Raw genomic sequence first — 25,400 nt, 5'->3', positions numbered from 1 at the left:
AATGAATGATTACTACTTATTTCCTTTCAAGTTTTTTAATAATAGATAGTCCATCATCATTTCAACACATATTAAAATACCCAAAACACTCATGTCAATGAGTTATTTATCTCATGCTTCATGCACTTCAAGTGAATTTTTTTTCAAGGTCTCTATTCACCCAATGATAATCTGCTTAAAACATAAGGTTTTAAAGCTGACAACATTTTTGTTGAAGCATTGAAATTTAGTTGTCTTATTCAAACATGTTCTTTGGATTGTGAAAGTCTTCAGAAGTACCCGGTACTAGAAATGTAAGAAAATTGCATAATTTCTTTAAAAATACTTCAAACTAGGAAATTTACTCACTATTTCTATATTTTCTATATATCACAGAGTATCTTAAAATGAGAGTCATCATATTAACATTCAAATTCAGATAATTCTGTACACACATGGATTTAAAGACTAAAATTTTGAGAGTGAGTCCTGATCACTGATTACTAATTCCTGTTTCTGAGACTTTAGTACATTGGTCAAAAAAAAATGGGGCACCTGTTCCTTCAAAGAATTCAAAGGATGTGTTTGAGTCTTTTATTGTACATCAGAGACACTTATAGGCTTATTTACTCCATGCTCCTAAAATTCCACAAAGAACCTAACCAGATCATGATGTCACCATCACATTTGGATTGAATGGTATTTGCAAAGGCGACATTTTTTGTTGACACTAGAAAAATTATATAATCTTTTAATTCATATCAAATACAATGACTTATAAAAGATATATATTTTATATAATATACTGTAATTGTTATAATTCCATTTCAAGTTCTAGAAGAATTATTATAAGAAAGCATAATAATATGATAGTGGATGAATTTAGTCCCTTCATTGAGAATTTGAGCAAGTAATTTTATATACAGTACACATATTTATGAAATATACACTTCGATATTAACTAAGCATATCCATCTAATAACTTCAGATATAGATATATATGCAGTAATGTTGTATAATTGGAATTTCTTTACCTGAAGAAAAAAGTCTGTGTGCAGTTATCATATCAAATTGCAATTTACATAATATTATAAATAAACAAAATAAATATCACAAGAGACAGCACTGGACTATAGGTAAAACAATCAATATCATGAGCCACTCTAGTACTACAACACTATTTTGGTTCTGGTGTTTGATTCTGTCAACATTGAAACTTAACAGAAAATAACATCAACAAACAATTCAGAAATACATGAAAAAGACAGAGCATATTATTTAACAAGAAAAAAATAATATAAAACACATCTAATTTTTAGTTACATATATATCTTTATACTAAAAAATATAAAAGAATATAATCCAATCATTTGTTTATGTTTTATTACCACTAAATTATATATATGTATGAGTTCACATCAAAATGAGAGGTCTCCCATCAAAAAAGTATACCAATTTAAAAAAAAAAAGCAATATATGTATACATACATCTGCATTATAATAATGTGGGAACATTTAATTATCACCATGCTCAAATTACACATTATTTTTTTTCTGAATCTGTATTCCATGGGTACTACCAATATTAAGTCAAATAAACAATGTGTGTACCAACATTATAAGTCAGATATCTCATCATGAACAGCGACAATGTAAGTAAGATATCTCAATGTGTGTACCAACATTAAAAGAAAGATATCTTAAAATGGGTATTGACAATGTTAGCCAGATAACTCAATGTCTGCACCCAGTTACCCAATCAGATATCCCAACATTGATACTGAGAATTGATATTGAGAATATCAGTCAAATATCTCATCATGTATGTTGACATTACAAATAAGACATGGTTTCAGAGAGTATAGATATCTATACTCAACTGACAATATAATTAGGATATCTGACACTGTAAGTAGAATAATTCACAGCAATAGCTTTTGTGATGATCTACACACATCTATTGCTAACTACCTAGTTTATGAAATATATACATGTATATGTAATATAATATGTTGAAAATACACTATGATGGACTGCATGTATGACTGGACCATGCCAATTTGGACCAACAGTCCTAATTCATAAATAGTTCCTATAATAAGATGATCCATGTGTAAGGCCATAGGAAAATGATGAAGAATTCAGCTAATAATATTATAAATGAATGGAACCAAAATAAATCCCCATTTAAGGATTATAAACATTGCTGTAATTGAACACCAAAGACTTTAGTCATCTTTTTTCATTGGTGAACATAAAAAATCTAACACTGACACTTTAATATCTTATTTTATCGTAACTTTATTCATCAGAGATCAGCACTGGAAGTGATGGAAGTTGTAATGTAATAAAATATGTTATACACGAACTAATGTTGTATCTAAAACCATTTCTAAAAACTGAAAAATTAAATTCTCAAGTTATTAAAATGTCTATATGTATACTAGATAATGAAGATATGACAATGATATTAAATGAAATGCCCATTTTGGACTGATGCAGATGGGAAATGTTAGATCATAAAAAGTTTGCCTGGACATAAGCTCTAATACCTATGTATTGGATGTCCAATTAGCAGGCATGTAATCTTTCTTTAGCCCCTTTCAACCAAAAGCAACCTTTTAAAAGAATTCAGATTTTTGTCTTGCATTCCTGACAAGAGAACTTCAAGGAATCTGTTACTTCACATCTAGTCATATTCTAACATTATCAGTAAAATGAGCCAGTGTCTTTTTTTCATAAAGTGAGAGGAGTGAAAACTATAACTGGCAATATTGTCAATACTATAACAAATGAAGCAGGCCCAGAGCACATAATGCTACCCTGGCATACAGGGTTCAATTTAGATTGCGAAATTTTATTAGCAATTTATCACACAAAATTGTATATTTCATAAACAAGTTAAATCTTAATTTGCATTTCTTAAAAAATCAAAGGCAATTTAAAATGTTCCGTCAGTAAACCTTCAAATATTCAATTTGATTTGCAGATAGTTGTGATAAATTTCAATTTGGCTAATCCAAAGAAAATATGGGATTGCAAAAGGGGTCATTTGGAATCCCAAACTGCCATGTGATACTCCTTAAAATGAACCCTGCATGCTAAACACAAATTAATTCATGTACCTACCTCCTCATAATTAATTCTGATATTTCCAACTAATTGTTGATCTTTAGCACGGAATTTATCTGTTAATGTTTTTAACATAACACAAGCTTGGATAAAATCATCAAAATTGATACTTCTTCTCCCTTGTCTATCAAACTTCATTACAACAATATTACAAAATTGAGGTGATCTGAAGAAAATATTGTGTTTGAAAGAACAAGGGCAATAACTCATTGTATTTTATTTTTCTACTATATTTTCATAAGGTTCATCATTAGGTTTAGGTGATATTTATCAATATAACCAAGTTTCATCAATATCCATCAAGAATTGTGCCTTCTAGAGAGCATACAATCAAATACACACTTAAAATTTTAAGTGTGCATACTTAATTATTACTACAAATGTTACCACAAGAAAGTATAAACAGTATATTTGATATAAATTTTCCAAATATACTTACAATTGATAACCGAATTCTCTGAGAGCAGTGTGAAGTTCTCCTGCATCTATGTTGCCTGATCGATCTCGGTCATATCTAAAAATATCAAATGAAGATATTATTACTAAATATATAAAGGGAAATAACTCTATAAAGGGGTCTGAAAATACAATTCAAAGCTAAAGTTTGCATTCGGCTTCACAAGCAGTGATTTGCAGCTTTACAGAACAGAAAAAATTCAATATGCAAACAGGGGGAGACTATAAGTAGTATCATGGTCAGCTGATTGTCACATGGCTGTAGACTAAAACAGACAACATTATCTACCACAACATTGTCCTAGAGATTGTATTATTTACAGTACTAGTAATATAGAATATGCCAATTTAGGGTAAAAAGTTGGGCACATATACATTCTCAATTATATAGAATGCTGAATCTCTATTTCAAAAAGACTGAAAGTGAAATATATTTGTAATTCTCACTTGATATTCTTACCTATCAAAACAAGCTTTCCAATCTTGTATATATTTCCATAAGGCAGCAAATTCATGAATATCTATTGTTCCACTCCTGTAAAATAGAATTATTAACAAAGATTTCATCAAAATGATGTTGTTCAAAATCAAAATTGACATCTACAGCTTCAATTATTAGCGCATTCACCAATCTGAATTTTCATGGATTTTGAGTATCACAACTTACTTGTCTCTATCAAACATACCAATCATTAGACGACAGGTTTCAGGGTTAAAAGCTGACCAGTTTCCATTCATTAAAGCTTGTTGTAATTCAGTTGCTGTAATTTTACCAGACCTATCTTGATCTACTGTCTGCAAAACATTGATTTTCTCAATAGATATCATAGTTCTTTACAGTATGTTATATTTATAATAATATCAATGGTTGAAGAACAATCTTTGGTTCCCTATATATAAATATGAGACCTATTAAATTGCTGATCACTTGAACTAGATAAAACATGTGGGTGTTAAAGATGATGCCGTTTATATCACTTTACCTGAAACCATCCCCATAAGTCTGGACTGACACCAGGGGGAGGTGGTGTGGCATTGTATCCTCCCGGCTGACCACCATATTGTGGTTGATATCCTTGTTGAGGATTGCCATAAGGTTGACCCTGTGGCTGTCCATATGGTTGTCCTTGAGGCCGGTAACCTTGTTGTTGCTGGCCATAGCCTGGAGGTTGCTGACCATAGCCCTGTTGTTGCTGACCATAGCCTTGTTGTTGCTGACCATAACCTTGAGGTTGTCCATAGCTTTGATTATAATTTTGAGGTTGTCCATATGGTGGTCGACTACCTTGTCCACTACCATAACCACCCTGAAATCATTGAACACAAATAATATGGTATAATTTTCAGCTACCACTTAAACTTTTTAGAATTAAAACTATATATCCAGGGTAAGAAGTATGTAGTTACTTGCCAGTACTAACCATGACACAACACATCACAATTAGGGCAAACACACACATTCATCATATCATAAACTTATGGCATAATGACGGGTTGCTAAAATGCCAAAATGGAATATGCTTTTACCGATACCAAGTTCAATGGTAGCAAGTTTGTAGTCAGTTTGTAGCAAGTTGCTACTCTGTAATCAATCTAACATTAGATCTAACAATTTCACATATAATTATAAATAGACTATTCTTTCATTTAGAATTTGGTCCAAAATAAGTGAGAAACTTTGACAGTGCAGGTGATTTTTACTCTTTAGGGGTAATCAATGTCTTTCTTTATTAACTCGCATTGTCTTTGACCAGCCTCTCCAAGGCGAATAGCGTTCAGACACTTGGATGACTATTTATGAAGTTGACATGCCTAATTTTCACCCTTGTCATTAAAGACTTTATTAATAATTATTATTACATTACTGATATTCCAAGTCTAAATAAGCTTAATGTATTATCACATCAAAAATAATCGACAAAATAAGAGAACAGCAAAAGGAAATAGAACTTACATATTGACCAGGTTGGTTCCAAGACATATTTCAAGAGGATTGAAACTTGACCTCGGGATAATGAGTCAAATGAAAGAGATTGACGAACTTGCACAATAACTTAGATGAAAAATTACAAAATTTTAGTCGAAGGGTTAAAGGGCGTTAACTCTGAAACATTGAATGACATGTTTGATGAAAATGAATACCAATGCTGGTTAAATCGATGTCTGATCATTGGCTCATCTATTAATACTGTGCAATCAAAATGTATCTTTTAACAAACGTTTTGAAACAAACACACTCTTAATTCTTTCGTAAATGTTTCTAATTTTTATTTATCGCAAATCACAGAGGACAGATATTAAGTTTTGCTACATACGACGGAGTGTTCATTGAGGATGATTTTATATTATATCCGAATGAAAGATCCTATAAAGTATTGTGACGACCCCAAAAAAATGTGCCCACGTGACTTCCGCTGTCTGCTTCAGTGCCAGAAAAACGTCGGCCTTTTCATGTAAGTGGAAGATTCAATAAAAGCACTCCCACATCAGACTAGATTTGACTCTTTTTAGTGGGAATTATTTAAATCACTCGAATTTTCGGTCACCTTTTTCAAGGCATAGCTTTTAGGCTGAAGCTTTTTACGTGTTTTACTTGAACGAAGGCTCCCTTTCGCGCGCAAATAGACAATTCTACTTGGCTTACCCAGTATTTATTACGAACGTCATACTTCGTTGACTTCGCCTTTGACTTTGAGAGCGGATAATCGACAGATACTCTGTAGAAAAAATAACTAATGTGACTTATAGATTTTGTTCAACGAAACTCATTCAATTTTTACGTCTTAACTTAAACTTTCTTGACTTAAGAACTGAACAAGGCGAAATTTTTTATTATCAGTATCAGCATTGTCTTAGACTACTAATGAGCCTAATATAAGTTAAATAATAGACTCTTTTTTTTTATCTTTTGATTTGGCAATAATGCTCTTTTTAGTGTACTGGCTTGGGCAGTTTGGATGGGAGTAAGGTTAAGGTCGAGATATCTCTTACCCAATTTCGCATCACTGTCAGTGATGCAAGATAAAAACTGGACTCTAGAGTCTCCATCGGCACAAGCACTTTGCAGTTTGATATGTATGTAGTTTCATTACCGGTATGCATATAAATGGTTCTAATTTTTTTCTTCAGCCTTTTTGAAGAGCTTAGCAAAGCAGTAAAATGAGACTTGTATTAAAAAGCCAATTGGGCTTTCTGGTACTTTTGTTTTTAAGTATTTGTAAGTAGTGAGTTAGTTTACTTTGTACTGTACCCAATATTTTCTGAATTAAAACATTTGTTTTGAAAAATAGTTTTTAGTCCATAAGCAAAGACCAACTTGTAAGATTCTGAAACAAACAGTTGTTTATGGTGTGTTTATTCAACATGACTTAATTTATTCAAAATACAGTGGCTTGTGCACATAAAAGAGGCTATGGATTTGACAAAACTTTGATATTGTATATCGATATTGTATATCATCTTAGCATGAGCAGTTTAAGTTTCTATATTTTGATGGAAACAGTGAATGCTCAATCTGAATTATAAACCATTTCAGTTACTTTAGATGTTACATGTGTCAAAAATGAAACACCAACAGAAGAAAATAGTTCATCACCGGTATCACGAAATGCAACTATCGATACCAATTCAACAGAATCGTCAAATACAACTATTAACAATAAAACAAGAGAAGAAATAAGCACAACAACGATGTTGCCAACTACAACTATCGATACTGTTAAAGGTAACAATTTATCAATGTACTTTGAGCCAACAAAATTTGTTACCAGTTGCTACAAGATTGCCAGTAATTATGATTTTAAGTCACAAAAACAGGATTGCTCCAATTAAATTATTTCTCAAAACCATTTTGCTTTGTGTAGGTGTAATGGCATATTGTTTAACTTGAACAAATTTTAACTTGGCAACACATGAAATATGTGAAATCAGGCTTTTTGCTTGATGGGCAATTAAGTTTTTGTTTTTTGAATTGTATGAAACAGGGTACATGCTTATGAAAGTTGATAAAATATTGTCTGACATTTTGATAAATTCTATACTAAGGTAGCATTCTATTTGAATTTATATGACCTTGTGCAAATCTTTTCTTCTGTTGATTTTAGCAAATTGTGAGCAGGTGTAAGTACAAGAATTTACAAAATTAAATTCTGTTTCAAACTGTATCTGTTGATTTATGTGTTTACTCAACCCTTTCATTACTGACAAAGTTTGCTTTCAGAAAAAAAGAATTCTTTGTAAATTTTATTGTGATCATTTTTGGGCTAACCTCAGAAATCCATAAAATTATAGTTAGGATTATTCAAGTGTGAAAGTTAATCTCAAATAGATTGTAACGGTAATGAAAAGGTTTACTGTTTAGTTACTGTTATTTAATTTTCAATTTAGTTCTCCAATTGCTTGTCATCCCCCCTGTACTTCACAATGTTTTGCAATGAATGAAATATAGATGCAGTTTTGATTACAATTTGATCTGTTATCTGTTGATCTAGCCGTGGTAACAAGCTAACAGTGGGCATATGTTACCTTGCCTGGCAAGATATCTTTATGATCAATGATTTTAATGTTTTTTAGAATACGTCGATACACGTTGCAGAAAAGGACTTACATGATACCTGCTGCGTGTCGTACATATGAAAATGTAAGTATACCCCTAATTTCGTACGTCACAAACCTTCTTAGCTGTGAGGATATGGGTGTAAGCATGTTCCTTTAGCAAGGGTACAATGATTATTCACATCTAACCATTGCTTGAACAATCCCATATTCTCATCATTAGAGACTTAAAACCACCCTTGGCAGACCATACGTCACCATTCAATATATCCAATCAGGAATCTTGTAATATTTGGAGTAAAAGGACAGTGATTGAAAATGGCGTCTTCATTGAATCATCGGAAATTATTGCAGATTCGCACCAACCCAATTGATCAATGTGAAACTTGACAGAAAGGTAACAATTCAGAAAATTCTAATGTTTCCTTCCATTGTAAATTAATTTTCAAAGTTTTCAAGTGGGATTTTTCCCAGTAACGACGAAATGAGAGGGGGCATAACTCATTTGAGTAGTCGTACTTGCTTTGTTGAGTCATTGATTCGCAGGTCATTTAGAATAAATGTGAACATTATTCAAGGAGGCGTAAAAATTGTTGATTTTTTTATTCTTGCTCTGAAAACTATCAAAAGCTCAACCATGAACTTTGAGATTTGGTATTTCAAAATTTTGCATCAGGTTATTCAAACATTTTCCCACAAAATGTTGTTTGAAGGAATATAATTGGTAGAGAAGTAAACTCTCTACCATTCAAAAGTAATGACGAGATTATGGGATTGTGAGAGCAACGGCTAGAATGATCGTTGTTAAAGGATGTAAGAGATATACCTGTACATGTATATATAATACACCTTAAAATATTGGACAATTTTTCACAGGGAGGGTTTATAAACAGTAGACTTTCACAAAGGTTGTGAGGGGTTTGTATAAAGCAGTTTGTGATTCCCTGATGTTGAAATATGTACAAGTGTAAAGTTAATTACGGTATATATGTTCTGTGTATGAGTGGATCGCTATTATGAAATCAGTTATCTTTATGGAATATTGAGCACTATCTATTTGATAGCGGTAGTGTAATGAATTTATATTTCTAGGTATCCAGTTCAACTGCGAATGAAGTATTAACAGCTATGAAGAATAGGAATATTGATAAAGTTGCTATTCAACTCTTGATTCGTCATCCTTCTTTCGCCTTAAGTCAGCTTAGTACATTGATATCTCTTGTGAAAAACAATCTTGAGGTAAACAAAATTTATTATTGTCGCATCTTGTACTGTCATAAGTCATGATTTAAACAATGCTGTTTGTGGTCATATAAAATTCAACAGTAAAATTCAATAAAATTGACCCACAAATGTTTGATCCTTTTCAGCTTATTCATCCAGAAATTTTAACTAATAGCATAGGTGCTATTATTGATAAACAGAATAATTTTAGAATTCCACGCAAGATAGATGTTGAACATATATCGTATTTGGGTGATTTGGTGGTACATTTACCTGGAAAACTAGTCTCACAATTAACTCTGCCAGCAATAGATTTATTGTAAGTACTAGCCCATTTTTGATAAGACTTTTTTAATCAATCTGCTTATGTAAAAAATTTGTGTGCACAGTAATGCCATTGGACTCCAATTAAAGTTAAACATGAATTTGGAGATTTGACACTCAGACTATAATACGGGTTATAATTAGATGTGTCTCAGAACTTAACGGTACATCATCTTTTCTTTCAGTCTTGATACACTACACAATGTCACACAGAGAGATACTGATCCTGTTGAAGCTGTGAGAAGTTATATCTTCTCTGATATGATTAGACTTAGAGCCCTATGTACAAGAGTGTTTTCACTCAAGACTCAATTAACCCTCAATGATATTGACAAGGTTTACTTCCTCATGTTCTGTGCACCAGCACCTATATGCTCAACTGTGGCAGCCAATGATGTAAGTGTTTATACGCCCTTTTCACCAGAATATTTGAACCCAAGTTGGTTGTTTTTGCACATTTCCTTGAAAATGCTTTAAAATTGAGAACCAGAACAAAATTATCAGAATATTGAATAATAAAAAAATTGGAATGAAATTTAATATAAAGAACTTGATATTACAAGTATTTACACAATAAATACATAAAATAAAACAAAACAAAATTTTTTTTCGGGTAGATTTTGAGCAAGCACGATCTGTTATTACCAGCTAAAGAAATGTTTTGGACACCATCATGTGCTTACCAAACAGTGGATCAAATGTCTAAAAGTATAATAGAAAAAGGAAATTTTAGAGGATTGATTGAAAGAGGTGCTGGTTGTGCTAGAGAATTAGCTAACAAATATCTATCAGTAGTGAACAGTGATCAATTGTCAGTAACAGTTAACAGGTTTGCTCCTTATATTTTTGTACCACCTTGGGTTGTAGGTGATATATCAAAACCAGACCATAATGATATCAAAATTATCAAATTTCAATTCAAAGCTTAGACTTAAATTTTTCTGGGTTTATGCAGGATAATTTTTGCAGCTTCCTTAAACAGGTATTTCAATGGTTATTTTATTTTTTTTAGAATAAAACCTATATTGGGATGTATGGCACCTCATGATGTAGAAAGCTTTATGAATGGAATGACTTGTAGTGATGCTGAAGCAGCTTTGAAGTCATATGATTTCACTTCACCCTTAGTAAGTTATATAGATATTATTACAAGATAAATTATAAATTTCGATTAGACTTAAGTAACTCGCTTGATATACAAATCTCATAAAAAATTACGATAAAAGAACTAACCAAAATTGTTAAAAGTTTAAAATTTGATAAAGTATGAGCATATTACCCTTAAGGAAAAAAGCTTGGTTGATCGTTATGACCATACATGATTAAGAAATGGTTGATGTAATATAAGTAAAACTAATCTAGATTTAGAGCAAAACCATTACTTTCTTGAAAATCTCTCTAATAATTTATAATTGTTACCTGTGTTTCAGGCTTTAAAGATAGTGTCAAAAAGATGTATTCTACCATCTGTACATCCTTTCAACATTACTTGTACTGAACTTGTTAGTTATGGACAATTTGTAACAAGTTTCCCTGATGTGTTTATCCAAGGAATACCGGAAGCTACAATCTGTCAGGAGGATTGTCAGAGTAATATATTTGGAGACTTTCGTTATCAGAAATTACCACAAAGCATTGTAAGTTTTAATTACCTTTTTTTTTTAAATTTGTAGGAAACCTTTCAGTTTTTTTTACTACATTATTTTGCATTTGTGATTGTATAAGTGTAGTTGAATTAAAATAAAAGTATTCATTTTATTTGTGGTAATTTTGTTTCAGAAAAATTATGTGTTAAGGAGATGTAGACCAACTGGACCAATTGATACAGCTACTGTGGCACGATTTGGAGGTATGGTTGTAAAATTACCAATGGATTCTGTGGATAGTCTCTCAGCATCTGATATAGCTACAGTTCTAAATGATGTCAAAAAAACATTGAAGGCTGAAAAATATCCAAGACGGAGAGCTATTGTTCGTAAAATGGCTAAAAAGGTATCTTCATTCAAACAAATCATTAAAATGATCAAATTCATGTGCTTGTAGTTCCGGGCTACAAATGGTTAGGGGCTTTTGACTTTAAAAATAGAAGCATAGTTACTGCTCAGAGTTGTTAATTAATGTAAAGCTACTCTTCTGATCTCGATTAAGCTTGTGCATGTATAATATACAAAAGAAATGGTCATATTACAGTTCAGTTTTTTTTCCAATTTGAGTGTTTTGAACATGTTTTACTTCAACCAGTTTATTACCAATCATATCTAGCTTGAGGTTTATTATTTTCAATTGAACTTTTATTGTATAGCTAATAGCAGCTGGTTCTATTGAAGACATAGCTGATAATAAAGACTTTATGAAGCAGTTATCTTTAAAAGATATACAGAATACAGATGTTTCCCTATTATACAACAGCACATCCCTAGACCTTCCTGATTCTCAGGTGTGTTATCTCTTAATACTTTAATACAATGTGATTTGGCACTTGCTCTCTTGCTGATCATGGAGCTTTTCTATAAGGAGTGCTTTGGCTATTTGCTAGTTGAATACAATTTATCGTTGCTATATATTCTTAATCTATTTTGCAGAATAAATTCTTTATGAAGAAAGTATTACAATCAACACCAATAGAAAATATGGATGCTGCAGCTGTCAGGTTATACTTTTATGCAAAAAAATACTTTTCAGAAATTAAAATTTTGAAGACTAAAGGAAAACTCACCACTTGTTATTTTCAAAAGCTATATTCATTTAACTGGTCAATCAATTTCATAATATTTCTCAATGTTTGACAATGATTTCATCTTGATTCTAGACAAATGGGTTCATTGGTAAAAGGATTGGTATCTTCCAAAATCGCTCAATTTGATCCAGGTCAGAGAATGGTTATTGCTACTGAACTCTGTTCACAAAGTAATTGGCCAATGAAATCTGTAAGTATGAATCAATGCACTTTATCTTTACATTATTAAATCCAAAGTAAGGGTTGGGCGTGTCTGGGTTCAATTCCAAAATTGACAAAAGAGAGTCAAATTACTTTAATTGAACCAAACTAAACTGATACTTGGTATGATTTGACACCATAAGACATTATGTAATTTCTTTGTTTATAATAGTGCTAACAAAAACGTTTTTGACCAGTATGACCAATTTTGCATTTGACTGTTATTTTGCAGACTTTCCGATGAAGAAATATATTTGATAGCTGTCAGAATCAATACTACTGACAAGTGAGATAATATGTGGCTTTGTATTTTGTATTGATCTATAACAGTTGGCGACCATCTTTGGTGACAGAAAAGGCCATATTCTCTTTTTTAGGCTTATGCCATCAATAGAAAACTAATAGTGGATCATTTAGAAAGTAGTTTAGAATCAGACCCAATGTCAGTATTTTCTCCTTTTGATGTTGAAGCTCTAGGATGTGAATGTCTGGTATATTTTAAGTAAGTATCAATTGTTATAGATATATTTTTGCAACCAAACAAATATAATGTAAAATTATTATAGATTATGATGATGATAATATGAATAATGTTTCTAAAATTTACTAATAATGGATAAAATATAGTTTGATGTTATTTTTGATGTTATTTCAGACCAGAAGAATTAACAGCTATGTCAACAGAAGCTTGTCAAGCAACATGCAAGGCTATTGGTTCTTGTTCAAATTTTCAATGTTTGGATAAGGGACATAGACAAGGATTATTAGCTTCTTGTATGTCTTGTATGGTAAGTAATTAAATAAGTTAAAAATATACCAAATTAACATATTGCCTATGTAGACATAAGGAAAGATTGACTATATCTAATTTGCCTTTCAAGGGTTTTACATATAGAGCATTTTAGTAGAGACTTAGTTAGTTCTGATTTTGAGCACTGTGTATTATACAGTGTGTATATCTATTTCAGAATTTGACTTCAACATTATCAATTGAGGATTTTGCTGATTTGGGTCGTGGTTTTATGCAAGAATTAAGTGTAGATAAAATTTCTACAATGATTTCTAATGATGATTTGGTGACTGGTGCCTTGATGTATTTCCAAGGAGGATGTTTATCTGTTCCTGTAAGAGAGGCTTTGAAAACAAAAATCATTTCTGGAATCGGGTAAGACAATCCGACTTTTGCCAGTAAGTATATCATGCTGAACCTATTGAGGAAACTTTATATTCACATACAGATATATGGATTGAATCCATTTGAATAAGCCAAAATTGGATTGAGACTTCAGTAAGAACAGAATATGAATTGGTATATTATATTGATCAAATTTTGATTTAGCTTGATTTTGAAGGGTTGCAAAATTATTTAGTAAAGTAATTCTTTAAAGTAACTTAGTGGCCATGATACCTTACCTTAACTGAAAAGCACCCTAGAAGGCACCATTTTTGACAGAATTTAACAAAATTATTTTTCTTCATGGGATATAATGTTTATCATGTATGCTCCTTATAATAATTATTTACATTACTTTTTTTGTAATAGTGAACCTACATCATTTGATAGAGCAACATATGAAAGTCTTCAAGAACTATTGATGATATTTACTGATGCTCAATTAGATGCTGCTAATATGGTATGTATACCAATGAAAACTAAACGGAAAGCACATCATATTTATGGTTATCTTACATGTGAAGTTCAATAGTATCCAATTGATATTGCAGTGGGAACTTATTTGCACTGGTTTGGTTTACAAAGAATTAACCAATAACGTACAAAGGAAGTTTGAAGTCATCATTTAAATTTATTAACCATCCTCCCATCATGATATTATTATCCAAGAGTGATTATTTCCATGATCACAGAAAAGGTGTGGAACTGACAGAATGAGGAAATAGTGGAAAAAAAAAGAAAATTCTATAACATATTTCTCTCAATTTTGTAGACTGTAATTAATGATCTTACTGGTAACATATTACAAGCTTTAAATCCTGATGATGAAAATGGTAAAAGGTTAAAAGAATGTTGTGAAATGTGGTTATCTGATAGTGATAAGGAAGCCATTAAAATGAGAACTAAAGCTTTATATTCTACACTGATGAGAGCAAGAAGATCTGTTGTGTCTTCGTCTAGACGAAGAAGAAGTGCAGGTATAGAAATTTAAGAGTCCGGTCTAAAGCATCTTCACAAGCTATATAAAACTTTGTCTTATACCTTGAAAAGCCAACTTTCATGGGTTATTAAAGATTGTAAATGCAGCAGTTTGATTAGATCATACACTATGGAATAGTCACAATATCGCTACATCATGTGATACAAGAAAAGTGGCTATTGCATTCAAGGAATAAGATAAAGATCCAATAGCTTGACAATGTGAAGATGGGTCTAGACTTAACAATGTTTTTTTTTAAATTTTTTCCTTCACCATGCTCAAAATGTGTTAAATCAGCTTCGAAGCATGTTTCAGGTTACAGTTTTCAGTGGAAGAATTTTTGTATTCCTATTTTGAATTGAAATCTTGGGAAAAATGTATAATTTTACTTAATGTCATTTGTCGTATCACATGATAAAGCTGCACTTTATTTCCTTTTACAATAACAAGATGCACATTCATTCATTAAATATCACATAACTTATCTTTTTTAGATCCTTGGACCTGTAGTGAAATTCAATCTGTTGGTGAAGCTTTTAGTGGAGCCACTATAAGTGAAATACTGGCAATTGAAGACAGTGAATTTCTTGTCTGTATCAGTCATCTTGGTACTTTATCTGGTTGGTCTACTGAACAATTAACTACACTTTATAATAGAACTACACAGGTGAATATTAAATGATTTTTTGAAAAAGATACAGTAAAATTAGGAGTGTATATTTCTTTTTGCCCCTGTGGCTGAGTCTTCAATATTCAAAAACTTGGGAGACATCCATCCTTTTTTATACGCCCACACGTAAGATGGGCGTATATTGTAATCACCCCGTCGGTCCGTTCACATTTGGCTCGTGCTCACTCTACAGGCTACAGTTCTTTATGGATTCTTTTGATTTTTATTTTGTGGGTCAATGTCATTATGAAGATTATGAAGATGATCCCTATTGATTTTCGTGATAATCGGATAATTTTTCACCGAAATATCGTGTCTGACTTGACGTTTTTCTCTATTAGCTATATTGTGCAACTCGTGCTCACTCTACAGGCTACAATTTTTTACAGATTCTTTTGATTTTTATTTTGTGTGTCAATGTCATTATGAAGATGATCCCTATCGATTTTCGTGATGATCGGATAATTTTTCACCGAAATATCGTGTCTGACTTGACGTTTTTCTCTATTATCTATATTGTGCAACTCGTGCTCACTCTACAGGCTACAATTTTTTACAGATTCTTTTGATTTTTATTTTGTGTGTCAATGTCATTATGAAGATGATCCCTATTGATTTTCGTGATGATCGAATAATTTTTCACCGAATAATCGTGTCTGACTTGACGTTTTTCTCTATTAGCTATATTGTGCAACTCGTGCTCACTCTACAGGCTACAATTTTTTACAGATTCTTTTGATTTTTATTTTGTATGTCAATGTCATTATGAAGATGATCCCTATTGATTTTAGCGATGATCGGATAATTTTTCACTGAAATATCGTGTCTGACTTGACGTTTTACTCTATTAGCTATATTGTGCAACTCGTGCTCACTCTACAGGCTACAATTTTTTACAGATTCTTTTGATTTTTATTTTGTATGTCAATGTCATTATGAAGATGATCCCTATTAATTTTCGCGATGATCGGATAATTTTTCACCGAATTATCGTGTCTGACTTGACGTTTTACTCTATTAGCTATATTGTGCAACTCGTGCTCACTCTACAGGCTACAATTCTTTACAGATTCTTTTGATTTTTATTTTGTATGTCTATGTCGTTGTGAAGATGATCCCTATTGATTTTCATGATGAAATATCGATTTTCATGATGATCGGATAATTTTTCACCGAATTATCGTGTCTGACTTGACGTTTTACTCTATTAGCTATATTGTGCAACTCGTGCTCACTCTACAGGCTACAATTCTTTACAGATTCTTTTAATTTTTATTTTGTATGTCAATGTCATTATGAAGATGATCCCTATCGATTTTCGCGATGATCGGATAATATTTCACCGAAATATCTTGTCTGACTTGACGTTTCACTCTATTAACTATATTGTGCAACCCTGTAGTCACTAAAGACTGTTTAATCATTTCTGACAGCTGCCAGTGGGCGTATGTTACCTTGCCTGGTAAGCTATCTTGAATATAATCTGTGTCAGCTATGGAAACCTTAAGGGTAGATTTAAGAATGAATCTTGTTTTCTTGTCTATATTACAGTTACAAGGTGATGCTTGTGATATCAGTGAAACAATGATAGTGGATATGGGTAGTATTGTATTAGGTATGAAAGTTGGTGATATAAGTTGCTTAAATTTCACTACAGATGATCTTATAGTAGCACTTGGTATTCCTTCTACCTGGTCAACTGAACAAGTAAGTTGTATTTAACTTTCAAATTTATAGAACAAGAACAAATTTATTCCTTGCAATATTTTCAAGATTTGGATTGAAAAAAAAAAACTCCTTCAGGTCTCAATGAATTTCAAAACTCTTTTCTTGACAAAGTCAATGCAACTAACGCTTTTTCAATTTAGTTAAATATCAGAAAGTAGTAATTGATTATGGTATTATTTGAAAAGATTAAAATCTACCATGTATTTTAGTTAAGTGAGTTGGCATCTACAGTAAGTGTCAGGAGAAATACATCTATAGCTGATCTTACAGCTGATGATTTAACCAATCTCAGACATATTTTATGTGGGTATGATGCTAGTGAGTTAAATAACATTAATGCTGAAGCTCTTAGGTAAGTTCAATTTATAATCTTCTTTCAATGATTTCTGATTTAACGCACCAGTTCATTAAAGTAGCTATCATAGATGATATGGCTTTAATGTCATAAAGATATATTAAGTTAGTGTTTACCATTATGGGTGAAAAATGTTTCAATATTATTTGTATGTACGTATGTTTGTGGAAAACATTCAATAATGATGGTTTGAAATTATGATTCAGGGATTGTGGAGCTCAGTTAGGAACATTATCAGGTGATTTGTGCTCTACAGAACACATTTATGCTCTAGCTGATAAAGCATCGGAAACAAATGGTTATGGCAATGTCTCTAACTGGGATGCTTCCATTCTTAGTGAACTAGGAATTATTGCAGGTAAGGATAAAATAGTAAAACAAATAGATTCTAGTTTTGATGAAAAATAAACATATCTCTTAAAATCATATTTAGAAAAAGAATTTGCACAGCAGGTAGTGTATTTATCTTTATTTATCAAAAAAATCTAAGAGATATAATTTGATGATTGCTTTTTGTAAACCATTCATTTGAAATAACTTTTTTCAGCTGGTTTATCTGGTGACAAATTATCTTCATTATCAACATCTTCTTTAGAAGGTTTATCATCTTCAGCCATTCCTTTTATACAATCTTCAGCATTAGCAGTAAGTTAGAAGTCTGTTACTGTTTTTTTTTGGTTAACAGTTTGTCTTTGATAATTTTGTTAAAATGTAAACAGTCTTGAATATCTAGAAGTACAAGTTACAGAACATTCAGGAATCTTGTTCAGTCAGAGTGTATTCAAATTCAAACTCTTATCTTTATGATATAATAAATACATATACCAAATTTAATTAAAAGAATTATGAAAAGTGGGGAATGAAAACGGGTCTCGCTGGAATATTTTGGGGCGAGAACAAGCTATGTTTATCACGTCCAGTTTAAACCCAAATGTATAATTTGTGACAAACTGTTAAATTTTGAAATATTTTTTAGGCCATGAGTCCAGACCAATTTATTGCATTCAGTGAATCTCAGGCTAATTCAATAACACCTACTCAGAGGAATGCTTTGTCTGCTGAACAACAAAATTCTATTGATTTAGCTCCTTATGGTGATGAAGTTAACCCAAATGCTACAATGGCTAGTACTACAATAGAACCACCCTCTGGTATGTATTCTGTCATTTACTAAATGTAACTCTTGTGTTGTAGACATCTAATTATAGTGGACCCTGGTTAGTTGATCTATACCACTCTGTGTATACCTTGTCATCATTGAGCACTTTTTCCTTGTATCATGTCTAGATTGAAATACCAAATAAATGATTATTTTCAGGTACTGGTAGTCATGATGCAGTAGAAGTTATGAATGTTGTTTTATCCATTACTATGGGATTGTTATGTCTATGTTTATTTTTACCAACATATTGATTATAACAGTATATTTCATCAGCCAGTAACCAGTAAGCCAGTAATTGTTTGAGAAAATTGTTGAGATGTTTTAAAAAATAATATGCATGGAGTACAAAGATATTTATAAATTTCATTACCTAATAATATGCTTTATTCCGATGTTTATTTGATTGATATTAAAAATAATTCTGTTTAAAATTAGTTTTGTCAATGTCTGCTTCATGAAAAGGAAATTTTTATTAATGTTGAGATGGGTTAACCTTAAATCCCAATCCTTACTGTAAAGAATTGGTATTGCTAATATTATGGATCATAGATTTTCATACAACAATTATTGAATTTGAATAACAGCCACCAAAAGCATCTTAAAGCAAGGGAAAAAATGCTTCATTCCTCAAAGATTGTCACTAATAACTTCTTCAATAGTTCAATGTCTGAAAATTTATGATATCATAGTGCAGTTGAAATGGAATGCTTGACTGTCTACCCAATTCAAAAATGAAAATCTTGTACACTTTTACATCTAACATATTGTCAAATAAAACAATGCCAAGAATCTTGCTCTTCTGATAAAGAATTATCATAGATTGATTTCATCTGTGGCCACCTACAACTCAAACTAACTAAACTGTAGATTCAGGAAATATGAATTCCTCACTGAAGTAAATCTTAGTAGACTGTTCAAAACAAAAATTATAGTTATATTTACAAGATGTATTAAATATAAAATTTACAGTCAATATATGATTACAAAAATGCTTTATCCCAAAATATTCACCAATTTTAAGTGCTGTTCGTAAAACTCTACACTTCCATTAAACCTGTCATAAGATCTAAGTCATTTATATTTCACAGATATATGTTTAACAACGGACTACAAGTCAAAGAAAATTGAACACTGTATATTCTCCATAATAACTATGTTGCCTATTTATGGGTATAACTACACCAGTCTCTGCATTTCTTCTCTGACAGCTTTGGCTTGTTCCTCAAATTCTTTCTTTTTAGCATTCATAATCTTTAGCTAAAATATATAACATTACATGTATTTATATTTTAAACTGAATAGACAATTGGATGCATGACAGTTACATAATAAATGTTGAATCTGAAATACTTTATTGATATGGTGGATGAATGATGTTCATTTCATATTATAACAGAGTTGAGTCATAAAATATTGTGCGTATATAAACTGGATGTATATTTGATTCCTTTTCCATCATTTTTGCATATACTTACAACTTGGTTTTTCTGTCTTTTGACTTCAAGTTTCATGAACTGTTCAACAGTTAACTCTTCCATAGGTTTATCAAGCTTCAGGAAAGGACATTGTGGTGAATGTCTTTTGTGTTCTTCCCTGCCAGAAATGATAAAAATTGGGTAGAAGATAATATATTTCAAATACCTATAAGCTAAAAGCTTACTTTTCTCTAACAAAATTAGACTGATGAATAATCACTGACATAAAAGCTATTATTAACCATATTGGGAATAGGATGATCAAACATACACAGAACATGGCAGAGAAATTACTACCAGCTATTACTTCAAATCTGAAGTGTCTAAATCAAGCTGACATTGGAAGTGTAATTTGACAGGCAAACAAGAAAATGACAATAACTATAATGCCCATTAGAGCCAAAGTCTGTATAATGTATGGTTAAAAACAAGATTAAGGTACCATGGATCATCTGTAGGTTCCCAACCATCTAATTCTTTGAAGCACATAAAACAACACACTGCATCTGGTTCTTGGTCTGTAGGACAATGATAAAATCCAGCTTCTGCCAACTGAAATAACAAAAATAAAGTTTTAGTAAACTGATGTTTCCCTAAAGGTACATACCGGTATACACAGTCAAACAATATTCAAAAAATTGTAAATCAATTTAATATTTGAGTGCCAATTTACCAAGATTTTAACTTAAACAAATCAACAATTAGTGTTATCATTTGGTCCACGACAACACTAAAGTCAAGAGATTTGACCAGTAATAGTATCATAGTGCAGTGTCAGTGAGTATTAACAAGACAAATCGTCAAACAAAATATAACGACATGGACGTCATTTGTTTGACGATTTGTCTTTTTTTTTAATTTTAATAGTCACTGACGTTGCTGCGTTGCTTACTTTTTGAGGTGTGCATATCCAGTCATCATCAAACGGCCAGGTGTTAAAACTATGTAATCTAAATTCTTCCAGATGCATGTAGTAATCTTGTAGTCCGTTTGATTTTGTCATTGTGTTTTGTTGTAATAAATAATATTCGACATAAAAGTTGTTCAAATTTCCCTCTAATGTAGATGGCGTTAAACTGGATAGGATAACTCTTTGACTATAAATAAAGATCTAATCGTCCAGACAGAAATTTGGTGAAAGATTGTAAAAATGCGTATGGGTGATTTCTTCAACTTCACGCAAAAAAAAACGGATGACATTCTTCCCATCCAACCTAACAAACTATTTATATATACACAAAAAACCAATAATCATTTGAACCATCGTTTTGACTTTTTCTCAGATATCGTCTTTAGAAATCATAAAGTAAATTTTGAGAGACTAATTATTGTCGACTAAAAAACGACGAATCAAAAGTGATATTTCGCAAGGTATTTGGTTTTTGCACACGGCACTTGTATACATTGATAACAACTACAATCTGAAGAAAAGGCTTGACAGAATAATTTTTTCCCAAGGTATTATTTTGATTATAATATTGTCCTTTTCCATTTTTCGAATTTGACATTGTAAATTTTTGATTCAGGAGTATGAGACCTCTCGGACTGTATGTATTTTAGAGGTTATTTTGTCGCGCTTGATACATGTAGGCCTAATTGATAATATGGATATGTTCATTTTGCTTCTGACTTAAAATCAGAATGACTTTTTCAAATTTCTCTTTATTCCTTGTACAGTAGGCTTATCACTCTTTTCGTCGTTGAATTTAATTATTAACCCATGCAGTCTATAAATACTATTAAAACATGTAGATTTAGTACAAGAAATATAATATATCGTTAACTTGTGACATGTTACATGTCTTTAGCCATATTTAAATATGATTTATCCAGGGCCTAATTAACTGAAAAGGTTAAGGCTTCGTAATTTAGATCCTGTTTAGGCTTGGCTATCAAATAGAAATTCAAAATGACAATGAATACTGAGGTCATATTGGCCCAAGATCTAGACTTGATCAGTTTCAGATTAAAAAGTCTGTTGACTTTGTCAATATGTCCCTTGGCGATTATTCATGGATGATGAGAAAAGACTTATAGCCTAGCCTATATACACATTATGATTTGATACTATTCATATTGTCTTTAATGTTTAATATTTATTAGATAACTGTAAAGCTGAAAAATGTCGCAGCCACCACCTCCATATCCTGGTGATGAAAAAGGTAAAAATTGTTTTATTATCTCAAGTACAAATTAAACAGCAATATTGAGCAATCAGCTTATATTATTGATTTGTATTAGTTGTTATGAAGATTTAGAATTCCTATAAAAAAGCTTGTATAAGTGTACTGTCTTTTTGTTAATACTTATAGGATGCAAAAGTTTGAGCATCGTTTTCTTCCTATTTGAATACCGGTACTAAAATATTTGATTGTAGAATTGATATTGACTTATGATTGTATTAATATAAAAGCTTACATGGCCTATAATTACTATAAAGACAAATTTAGAGTACGAAATATATCTAATTGAAAGACATATTAATACATTGAATGGTTTGAAAAGCTGAAACAGGCATAGTTGGGTGAAGAGAAGCAGAGACATATTTAAGCACATCTGTCTCTCAAGACTGCTTTGATTGAGTTATAGGTTTAATTCAGTAGCAATAACACAGTAAAGGGTTTGTTTCCATTATATTTTAACCCAGGAGGGAATCACTGACACTTTGAAAAGTTACTCAGCCTATATGTTTTGTTATTAACTGACCCTACTATTCAAAAAATTTTGCTGGTTCTGGAATTACATGTATTTTGTATGATTTAACTTTACAGGTGGATCTTATCCTCCACCACCAAATCCATCCTATCCACCACGTAAGTTGAATTAATGATTTATAGAGATACCAAATTATTTCATTCTTTTACTTTAGTAAAAGGGAAAATATGACTTGTAGTTGTACAGATATATTTTCACTCATATTTAGCTACAAAATGTATCTTGGTATACATAGTCAAGAGATGATGTTCTCAAAGAGCTTATTTTAACTGTACTTGAAATTTCATTATGGTATAGGCTACATGAAAAGAACAAGACCTATTGTCCCTTGCCCAGTATATATTTTGAAATACCTATACCTATTCCACACACAAACATTCAAAAGTTTTCAAATACTGATAATCAAATGATATTAAAAATGAGTGTATTATGCATGTTCTTTGTCTTGTTAGTTTGTTATTCTGTAACTTAGTGTTAAATTATAGAATCTCTATGTGACTGCTGTAATGGGGAATCAAATTCTTCCGTGACTTCAAAGCTGTTATATAGTTATGATTGAATTAGAATAGTCAAGATTTTTCTATAAATATATTTGATTTTTTAAGTTAGTACATTTTTTAAAGTTGATTGCATTATTCAATAGTTTATTTTTATTGTATGATGCCAAGCCTATTTCTTAATGTAAGTCAAGTAGATTAAGCATGTTTCGTGTTTTCTAAGGATCAAAACCAATTTCTTTTAACCTAAAGGAATTATAGCATTTTTGTTTATTTAAAGATAATTGTGATATTAGATAATTTTAGATTAAGGCTGACATTTCCATAATTTCTTTGAAGAAAAGAAACCTCTATAACACATTATATTAGAAAGATTTTAAAAGGCTGGATTTGAATTTATTGAACGAAATCCTGTCAGTGTCAAATTCCTGTTCCAAAAGCAAAAAGAAATTTGTCCATGCGTTTAAAAAAATGTTTATAAAAAAGGGTATATATTATTTTGTATACCAGTACAAACCAAGAATGGGGCTTAAACCATTATTTGTATACATATTGTCAATTTCATATTATTGTGTATATATTAATACCATGATAGTCATATTGTTTATGGTAACATTATACTTGGTAAATTTGATATGAAATTTTATAACAGTCTAAATGCACTTTACTACAATACTTGAAAAAAGGTTTATGATCAATATGGAAAACCTGAAATATTATCTTCACATAGTACTTGGGGCATGAGGATAAGTCTATCTTAAACAAGAGGGGAATTTATTTCAAAAACAACTTAAGTGATTCAGTGCTTTAACGACTTTTAAATTGCAATAATACCTCTCTTAGATATAGGTGTCAAATAGTACCCTTTTGTAGACTTTATCATATTGACATTCTCAAAGAGCCACCCCCAACCAGAGCACAGGCTCATTTGTTACATCCAGGAAGGCAAAAGGCAAGGTTTCTGTTAGTATGAAGAAAAAAGTCTTGGTGTCTATCTTGGTCAAGTAGTTAGTAGTCAACAGACCTCTCCCTTTTTCCTCACTGAGTTCTTGTAAACAAACATTGCCAAATAATTGAACATACTTGTTATGAAAGGATAGCAGTAAGAATAAAAGTAGGACAGGACGAAGAGAATGTTTAGAGAGAGTTATAGAGGACTGTATATATACTCTTTATTTATTAGTATCTTTTTGTGTGGGAAAACAATTAAAGAAGATCCTTATTATTGCTCACATTAAAGGAATTTTAACAAGAATTTCTAAACTTTTGGGGAAACTGATGGCACCAATATGCACCATTCAAATTTTCGGTCACCTAAGTGTTAATGACATAGCTATGTGACATCACAGTTTATGAAGACATCTTGTCTTGTGTGTGTGTGTCATTGGTATTTATATAGTAAATTGGGGTCAAGTTATTGTACAATAAATGGTTGCTAACCAGTCAGGATTATTGTGAAATAAGTAGTTGATATTATGTAAATGAATAACTACTGTGCCAATTAATCAGTTAGCAATTTTGGCACCAAATAAGAGTTCATTCAAAATTCCATTTTGTTTGACAGCTAATAAGAATACATTTATTTAAAAAACAAGTTTCAGTATGAGCCCTGCCTTAGAAATTATATAAATTCCCCAAAGTCTAAGCACATAGTCTTATCATGATTCAAATTAAATCCTATTATTGTCAACAAAATTACAGATATATTTATCCCTTGGTGAAAAGTGGTGGGGGGAGGATGCCTGTAGGCTAGATTGGACTCTATTAAAGATTACATCTGCAAGTCTCTGAATGAAATAATTATCCTATGTATTGTAAAAGGTCAAACTAACACATTATCAATAATTGATCTATCAATGATAAAATGAACTGAGCAAGTATTGTTTGTCGTTTTCATGAATCTAATATGAATTTTTTATTAGAATTGATAATCTCGTTAGAGTGGCGTTAGAAATTTTATGTAAAAATACCTATAATATAGAAAACTATAAATGTTTTGTTTAAAGCNTGCGATTACATGTGTATGCAAACTCAAATG

General features: G+C 31.3%; 4 protein-coding genes across 4 annotated transcripts; 1 reads left to right on the top strand and 3 right to left on the bottom strand.

Moving 5' to 3' along the window:
* Nucleotides 1-1,183: 1,183 nt before the first annotated feature.
* LOTGIDRAFT_154309 (hypothetical protein) lies at nt 1,184-4,395 on the bottom strand (the record flags this gene model as incomplete). The annotated part of the gene is made up of 5 exons (XM_009062007.1): nt 1,184-1,195; nt 3,109-3,277; nt 3,551-3,625; nt 4,028-4,102; nt 4,235-4,395. 5 exons carry the CDS (start codon nt 4,393-4,395, stop codon nt 1,184-1,186), a joined length of 492 nt encoding a protein of 163 aa, XP_009060255.1.
* A 155-nt stretch (nt 4,396-4,550) lies between these two features.
* On the bottom strand, nt 4,551-5,548 carry LOTGIDRAFT_154308 (hypothetical protein; the record flags this gene model as incomplete). Its single annotated transcript, XM_009062006.1, has 2 exons — nt 4,551-4,874; nt 5,522-5,548. Coding segments are annotated over 2 exons (351 nt in total), but the record flags the coding sequence as incomplete, so codon positions are not given.
* A 423-nt stretch (nt 5,549-5,971) lies between these two features.
* Nucleotides 5,972-19,613, top strand: LOTGIDRAFT_229110 (hypothetical protein). Its single transcript, XM_009062005.1, has 27 exons — nt 5,972-6,020; nt 6,697-6,784; nt 7,103-7,291; nt 7,671-7,686; nt 8,140-8,206; nt 9,214-9,360; nt 9,492-9,664; nt 9,855-10,065; nt 10,287-10,498; nt 10,682-10,796; nt 11,100-11,306; nt 11,449-11,661; nt 11,972-12,106; nt 12,252-12,319; nt 12,479-12,596; nt 12,985-13,109; nt 13,263-13,395; nt 13,576-13,772; nt 14,151-14,241; nt 14,554-14,758; nt 15,255-15,427; nt 16,982-17,137; nt 17,368-17,510; nt 17,720-17,871; nt 18,061-18,158; nt 18,490-18,664; nt 18,832-19,613. The coding sequence occupies exons 2-27, from the start codon at nt 6,727-6,729 to the stop codon at nt 18,924-18,926; spliced, it is 3,672 nt and encodes a 1,223-aa protein (XP_009060253.1). The 5' UTR covers nt 5,972-6,020; nt 6,697-6,726; the 3' UTR covers nt 18,927-19,613.
* Nucleotides 19,590-21,242, bottom strand: LOTGIDRAFT_229109 (hypothetical protein). The gene is made up of 4 exons (XM_009062004.1): nt 21,043-21,242; nt 20,593-20,702; nt 20,147-20,268; nt 19,590-19,928 (listed from the first exon to the last, which is right to left on the bottom strand). Exons 1-4 carry the CDS (start codon nt 21,151-21,153, stop codon nt 19,852-19,854), a joined length of 420 nt encoding a protein of 139 aa, XP_009060252.1. The 5' UTR covers nt 21,154-21,242; the 3' UTR covers nt 19,590-19,851.
* Nucleotides 21,243-25,400: the final 4,158 nt, after the last annotated feature.

The sequence above is a fragment of the Lottia gigantea genome, assembly GCF_000327385.1.
Source record: "Lottia gigantea unplaced genomic scaffold LOTGIsca_5, whole genome shotgun sequence".
In the NCBI taxonomy this organism is placed as follows: Eukaryota; Metazoa; Mollusca; class Gastropoda; family Lottiidae; genus Lottia; species Lottia gigantea.
The sequence above is the reverse complement of the archived record's forward strand: the minus strand, read 5'-3'. Positions and strand labels throughout refer to the sequence as shown.

Excerpts from the sequence above, each read along its gene's own strand:
- LOTGIDRAFT_229110 (XM_009062005.1), top strand. The coding sequence starts at position 6,727 with ATGAGACTTGTATTAAAAAGCCAATTGGGCTTTCTGGTACTTTTGTTT. Across the intron at positions 9,665-9,854 it reads CTGCCAGCAATAGATTTATT|TCTTGATACACTACACAATG; the intron begins GTAAGTACTAGC and ends CTTTTCTTTCAG. Across the intron at positions 11,307-11,448 it reads AGAAATTACCACAAAGCATT|AAAAATTATGTGTTAAGGAG; the intron begins GTAAGTTTTAAT and ends ATTTTGTTTCAG.
- LOTGIDRAFT_229109 (XM_009062004.1), bottom strand. The coding sequence starts at position 21,153 with ATGACAAAATCAAACGGACTACAAGATTACTACATGCATCTGGAAGAA. Across the intron at positions 20,703-21,042 it reads GGATATGCACACCTCAAAAA|TTGGCAGAAGCTGGATTTTA; the intron begins GTAAGCAACGCA and ends TTGTTATTTCAG. Across the intron at positions 20,269-20,592 it reads GAACCTACAGATGATCCATG|GGAAGAACACAAAAGACATT; the intron begins GTACCTTAATCT and ends CATTTCTGGCAG.